Source organism: Bison bison, unplaced genomic scaffold, assembly GCF_000754665.1.
Source record: "Bison bison bison isolate TAMUID 2011002044 unplaced genomic scaffold, Bison_UMD1.0 scf7180017864274, whole genome shotgun sequence".
In the NCBI taxonomy this organism is placed as follows: domain Eukaryota; kingdom Metazoa; phylum Chordata; class Mammalia; order Artiodactyla; family Bovidae; genus Bison; species Bison bison.
Genome location: NW_011494846.1, coordinates 6893162 through 6900062, shown reverse-complemented (window position 1 = coordinate 6900062; position 6901 = coordinate 6893162). Strand labels below are relative to the sequence as shown.

General features: G+C 37.5%; 1 protein-coding gene across 1 annotated transcript in view; it reads right to left on the bottom strand.

Annotated features, from left to right (window-relative positions):
* The window catches only part of CDKAL1 (CDK5 regulatory subunit associated protein 1-like 1), a 622071-nt gene that overhangs the window by 111117 nt on the left and 504053 nt on the right, over positions 1–6901 (bottom strand). The window contains exon 13 of the mRNA XM_010848824.1: positions 5077–5139. Within this exon, the coding sequence (XP_010847126.1) occupies positions 5077–5139 (63 nt within the window). The remainder of the gene's footprint in view (positions 1–5076; positions 5140–6901) is intronic.

Genomic DNA, 6901 nt, shown 5'->3' with positions numbered 1-6901 from the left:
GAATGCACTGTCCTGGACTTCCCTGGTAGCCCAGTGGTTGAGAATCTGCCTACCATGCAGGGCACACAGGTTCAATTCCTGGTCTGGGAAGACTCCACATAGATGCCTCTGGGCAACTATGCCCATGTGCCACAAATAGAGAGTGGCCCCGGTCACTGCAACTAGAGGTCTGTGCACAGTAACGAAGACCCACTGCAGCCAAAACCAACTCAGAAATTTGAAAAAACGCATTGTACTGATTCACTACTTACAAGTATTCACTCAAGTTATACCTAGAATAAGCTTTAGGATAAAAGTATAACAATTCTCAAAGGCTTTAATAATTTTAGACTATCTACTAAATAAATAATTGGGGGGAAGACAGATTCTACCCTTCTCATCTCTTAGGTTCTCATACATTTTCTGTCCCACCTGGTTAATTTTTTACCCAATTACCAATACATGTTCAACCACTCTTTGACTATTTCTCATTTATTAAACCACTCTCTATAGTAATACATACTTCATTTATCCAACGTTATTAACAACCAGCTCTTCCTAAGAGAGTTTTCAGGATAAAGACGATTTATTCTGAAAAGATCAATGTTTGTAAAAATAGATTATACACATCTCTACAATTTTTTAAAGAAAACTTCTACTTCCTGAGGTAATTTAGGTCCAATTATTTTACTCTGGGACTACAAAAACTGTATTATAGGGATATTTGGACGCACTTTCAGTGGCCTTGGGCGGCTGCACGTTTAGAAGCCCTCTGTTAATGACTTAGAGCTTTTACGGCCAACCTCGGCCTTGCATTCATTTGCATGCGGCCACTTCTTAATGCAGCTCTGACTTCTTGAAGCAATAACCACCCTCTTTTTAACTGCTGCTAGAGTTGACTGTGGTACACATCTATGTTTGTTAGAACTATTTTTTTTTTTTTTAAGTGGACTATTTATGGATGGAGAACTGAAGAACTAATGAGGCAGGGAGAGAAAGAATTAGATGATTGTGACAGTCTGGGCCTAGGCTGGCTTACTTTCAGGTTCTGGGTTGTGTTTTTGATGGCTAAGATCGCTACACAAAAGACCTCCGGTTGAGTGATTTTCTGTCTATTCATATGCTAACTTCTCAAGTGTATTCAATTCACAGGCAGCTGTTTTTTTGGACACACATGAGTCTGTTTACAGTTCAAGCGATACATGTCTATGTGTGCAGGAAAAAATCATTAAAATAACACTGGTCACCAAAAGACAAAGGAAAGTTTACTTCATCAACACAAGTATGTTTCTACTCATGTGTGTCCACTGATTTATGTCGAAAATTATTCAAACAACAACAGTCACTAAAAGAAAATGAGAAGCCCGCTTCACAAAACACAGAAACTTTAACAGTGACAACCTGTTAAAAAGACTCCCTTTTAATGGTCGAGTATATATTAATTCATATAGATTATCTATGTTGAGGAAGTATTGAATTGTGCAGATGTAAAAACCACTACAGACCTAAACAGATTGTGTACCTTTTCCTTTCCAAGTATGTTCATATTTTATAGTAGCATTTTATGATAGCAAATTATAAACATCTGTATTTAGCTGATAAACCTAGATTTCTCCCACACATAATTCTGATAGTATGTAACAAGAAAGAAAGGAAGGCAACAGGAAAGAGGGAGACATCTTATATATGCATGGCAATATTTTCTTCAGGTCAGAGACAAAAAGCATTAAAGCTAATCTGCATAGCTTTAATAACAACATTCTAATGATAACCTATTCCACCTATCCTTGACTTATCCAAAGCAGAAATGCAACTCCAGGTTGGCTGTCCTTGGCCTGGGAGACCTTTGGTCCTATAAGTTTGTGGTTAGCTGTGATGTGGTTTCAGAAATTCCAAGCTCTGTTTATTATGTGTTTATTAAAACAACAGAGGAAAGAATATAACGTACAAAACACAATCAGATTACCTGCGGCTACTGGATTTCCTTTACCAATGTTCCCTTTTTATTAGGATAGAGAAATGAGACTCAGGGTTTGGTCAAGCCTTTCTGTGTATGTTTACGAGAATTCCTAAAAACAATTTTTAAAAAAGATGAACATAGGACTAGAGATAACAATCCAAAGCGAAATTCTTCCAGGCTCCAGCAAAATTTGACTTAGAGTATTAAAAAAAACAAATCGAGTATTTTCCTCAAGACTCATCCTGAGTGCTCATTTTGCCCTAAGCTCTATTTGCTTTTTGCCACAGCACTTACAGAGAACCAACTGACCATTTACAACCTAAACAATGGCTTTCAAGTCTGATTAAGAAACTGCACCTGGCTTCACTCAAACAACAAATTTGTTTAACCTGGTGACTTTCCTGTGTCTGGGGTCAGGCAGGCACAGTCTCAGTTTGGCGGAGAAAAGGAGAGCAAACTTAAGTGACTCAGTGAGAACAAAACGGTGGGGCCGACGCCCCTTTTTCAATACAACGGTTTTAACGGTTTCTTGGAGGCAAGACTATCATTTCAGTGACCCACTATAATTTGGGATGAACCCCCAGAAAGTTATGCCAACTTTAGAACAGGATTTGCATTTCTGGGTTTACTCAGCATTATGAACCTTCTGAAATGCTAAGTATTCCTTCTTGGGTACAAATTTACATCAAGGGGAAAATGAACAATTAAAAAAAATCTAGCTAGAGAAGAATAGAATACCATAACACTCACTCCCATGAGTAGACCATAGTGCTTTTTTTTTTTTACTTCTGGCATAATATTTACTATGGAAAATTTCAATCATATAAAAAAATACACAGAAGGATGAACCCCCACAAACCAATAATTTGGTTTTGATAATCATCAACGCAAGGCCAACCTTATTTTTACTGTGCCCTACCCATGTCCCCCTTTTAATTCTTTTTTAAAGCAAATCCAAGACAGCCTATATTTTATTTTTTATAAGCTTTCATTTACGACATATATATATATATAACCTGAAAGATCTCTCCAGAAAGCTCATTGAGCATGAGATGTTTAAACCAATTTTAACCACATCTTACAAAACATTTTACACTAAAATCTATCTGTCTAGAAAACTAATTTGAATATAATTGGGGAATTAAAATGACAAGGTAACTCAAATCACAATCTTCTATTATTTTACTTACGGAGAAAAAAGGAACATTCTAACATTGAGAAAACACTGCACGTCACTCAATGCCCATGATTCAAGAGACATGGTTAAGAGTAAAACGGTTAAACTTGCCTGAAAGGAGTTTAGAAAAACATGAAGAGGTGAGTAAGGGGGAAGGAGAAATTTTTCTAGAAAATTTCATCCTTTTAACCGCATATATAGAAAAAAACAGAATGCCATCAGGCTAAACCTTGGGTGCTTCAAAAATCACTCATCAAGCCGTCCAGCTACTTAACAGTAATTTATGACCGACCTAAAGCAAAGATCAAAGGGAGCTCCATCCAGCATTTATGTTCAGTTCCTCACTGCCTGATGACTAATTTGTAGAGGAATGAAGTCTTCACAGAGGAAGCCAAAATCATCTGAGGTGACTTTGATACAATGCCACAAAGGATATGAAGAGGAAGCCAGGAGAAGCTGTGAGTGGCTGAGCTCCATTAAGAGTTCTAATAAAAGAATAATGGAATTTCCCTTAACAGTGAATTCAAAAAATGTTAGAAGTGGGCAAAATTAGACAAGTCAGGCACAACCTCTGATTTGTCACAGCCTATTGTTGCTGCTGCTGTTAAATATTAACTTCAGCCACTGTTGCATTTATGTTAATTAAATGACACTGTCTAAAAAAAAAAAGGCGACTTTCCCATCGGACATCTGGCCAATCTCATTCCTCTGGCTGTCCTGTTACTTATCAGTCTGCACCTTCCGCCTGCACTGTCAGACACTCCTGGCTTGCTCAAGCTCTTTCCAACAAATTGCTATTCTTCCGTGGTCGATTTCACTTGAAAAATTTAACTTGAAATGATAAATGTTTAGTCTTGTACATCGCTGTGGTCACATGGAATACAACATCTCTTTTGACAGATTTTTGAAGCTTAAGTCAACTGGTTACTATAGAAAAACCAGAAGCTATTCAAATTCTTTCAACTTCTATGAACAATTGGCACAATTTTTTTCCTCCTGAATCCAGACATCTCTGTATTCTCAAATGAAGAAAGTAGTTTTCACACTCCTTATTTTGGCTAGTTAAAAAATCCCTACCACATGTCTCTTTGTAAATTCATAGATAAAGATTTAAGTTTATATCAGCATTTCAACCGTGCAAATGTTTTTTGTTTGCTTCTGAAATCACCTCAAATTAACAGGTTTATCGGAACCTTACATGATATAGAAGATTTGAACAAGTCTCAGGATACTTTCATATATTTCCCCATGAAGATGCTGTATTGTGCATTTTCTTTAAAAAGTTAGTGGGCTTCTTTTTTTTTTTTTAAGAATTTATGTTTTACAAATATATAGTAAAATACTTATCAGTGAGAAGAGGCTTAAGAATTTTTCAAAGACAGGGAGTGGAGAGTGTGGGGCATACATACAAGACGACTGGCTGTGGATCTATGAAGTTACTGGATGGATGGAGGGCCAAGGTCATTAACTATGTGGTCTTCGGTACAGCAAAGCTCTCGGGAGTGAGTATTTCAGGTATAATTCTAGGCACTGCTTTCTGTTAGAGTGTTTTTTTTTTTTCTTAAGAAATAGAACTTTCTGTCAGGAGCAACGGTGAACCGAGAGTTGGCAGATAATATTCTATCTTCATCAATTCAAAAGCCAAGTTCATTTACTACACTGTTTGGAAAGGAAAAAACCCACTAATCAAGAAACACCCCCAAATCTGTCTTTTCACAGTCTTTGAGGCTTCAGTGACAATATGTAACCAGATTTTAATGTGAATACAGAAGAATATTTTAGTTCAGAAATACAAATTTTCTCTCTTCTTTACAAGAGATAAAGAGTTAAAAATTAAAACTGAAATATAAATGTAGTTGGTAGAAGTGTACTTCCAAATCACTGTGTACTAGCGAACACGGTGCTCTACGTTCAGAAGCACTTCTATTACCCAATCACACTGATAACACGCTGCTCTTACCTTGTGATCGTATGGATTGTACGAATGAAATATCCGAGAGAGCTCTTTTGTTCTTTGTTTTTTCTGTGGGAGAAAACACAAACCTTTGAGTTGACAGGTGGCAAAAATACACACATGTGTATATATCTAAATGTAGATCTCTAGCTCTATCTCTCTATCTACTTTATGACATTATTTTGAGATTTTTTTCCTTTGTGCAGGCCGAGGACCTACACGGTTAATTTGGGATGAATGGATACAACCAGAAACCAAGGCCACTTGACGGTCATGTGGATCACTGTCACAGGCCAGCCAGGCAGTCTCTTTATGCAAAGTTTCATAATTACAGCTCTACTTATTACAAATGCATATATTCAGACACTAAAAAATATATATATGAGAAGAAAGAAAATACATTTAGAACACTTTCGGTTTCACAGCAACACCAACTTCTGTTACTCTGAGTTGGGCACGAGGAAGGCTTCCATGGAGGCTCAGTGGTAAAAGAATCCACCTGTAATGTGGAAGCTGAAGGAGACACAGGTTGGAGCCCTGGATCGAGAAGATCCCCTGGAGGAGGGAGTAGCAACCCACTCCAGTATTCTTGCCTGGAGAATGCCATGCACAGAGAAGCCTGGTGGGCTAGAGTCCACAGGGTCACAAAGAGTTGGACACAACTCAAGTGACTTAGCACGCATGCATGCATACATATATATGACTGCTATAGATAGAATGGTGTCTCACACACAGTAGGCACTCAATAAATATTTGCTGAACTAATGAATAAATGAATATACCTGAGTTAGACAGGCATATACCAACTGTATCAGTAATGACAACACGTGACTCTCATACACAGTTACGAGAAGAAAAGCCCCCTTCACTTCTCATGATGTCTTCTTCATTACAAGAAGTGAGTCTTCTCCATCTCCTTACCCCCAGCATCTGTGATAATGAAGGGTGCTATTCTCTTAGGAGAGGTGACTGTAAGAATCAGCTTGTTTACTTTTGTTTTACTGATTGTTTTGTTTACTAATTGTTTAATCAGCGTGTTAATCCACCTTCCCGTAACCACTGTGAGAAATTTTGTGGATGGTTTCAGACTTTCTGTGCATGTATCTTCACACACAACTGATAACTTTTACTTTCAAAGAAAAAGGATCATTCTGTATACATTCTTCTGAAATTTACTTTTTTTCCACTTCACTATTTATCCTTGCCAAACTTAAGTGCCTGTATATCCAGCACTGTGATCCCTTAAGAGTTCTAAAATCCCAAAACTCCTGAAATCTGAACTTTCTTCCTTCAATGCATTTCAATTTATAAATATAACGATAATCTTTGCACAAACATCTAGGCCAGCTTGAGAGTGTGCGTTTTTTAAAAGGATAAATTATGGAAGTCCAGTTGCAGAATCAAGGAGTAGGCATGTTTATTACCTTGATAGGAACAGCCAGGCAGCCCCCTCCTCCAGAGAGTAGACCAACCTTCCCCTCACCAAGAGTGAATGAAAAAAGGGATTATGGCTTAGGTTGGAAATTCTTAATTTCTCTTTTCTGTTTAAAGGTTAGAACATTTATAAATTTAGTGAAAAGATAAGACATTTTAAAAAACAGGTATTAAACACCATCCCAGCTGCTGATTATAGAATGCATTTCTTGTATTTAGATTTTGTGTATCATAGAGTTAGCCCACTTCAGTTCAATTCAGTTGCTCAGTTGTGTCCGACTCTGTGACCCCATGGACTGCAGCATGCCAGGCTTTCTTGTCCATCACCAACTCCCAGAGTTTGCTCAAACTCATGTCCATCGAGTCGGTGATGCCATCCGAACATCTCATATACCAC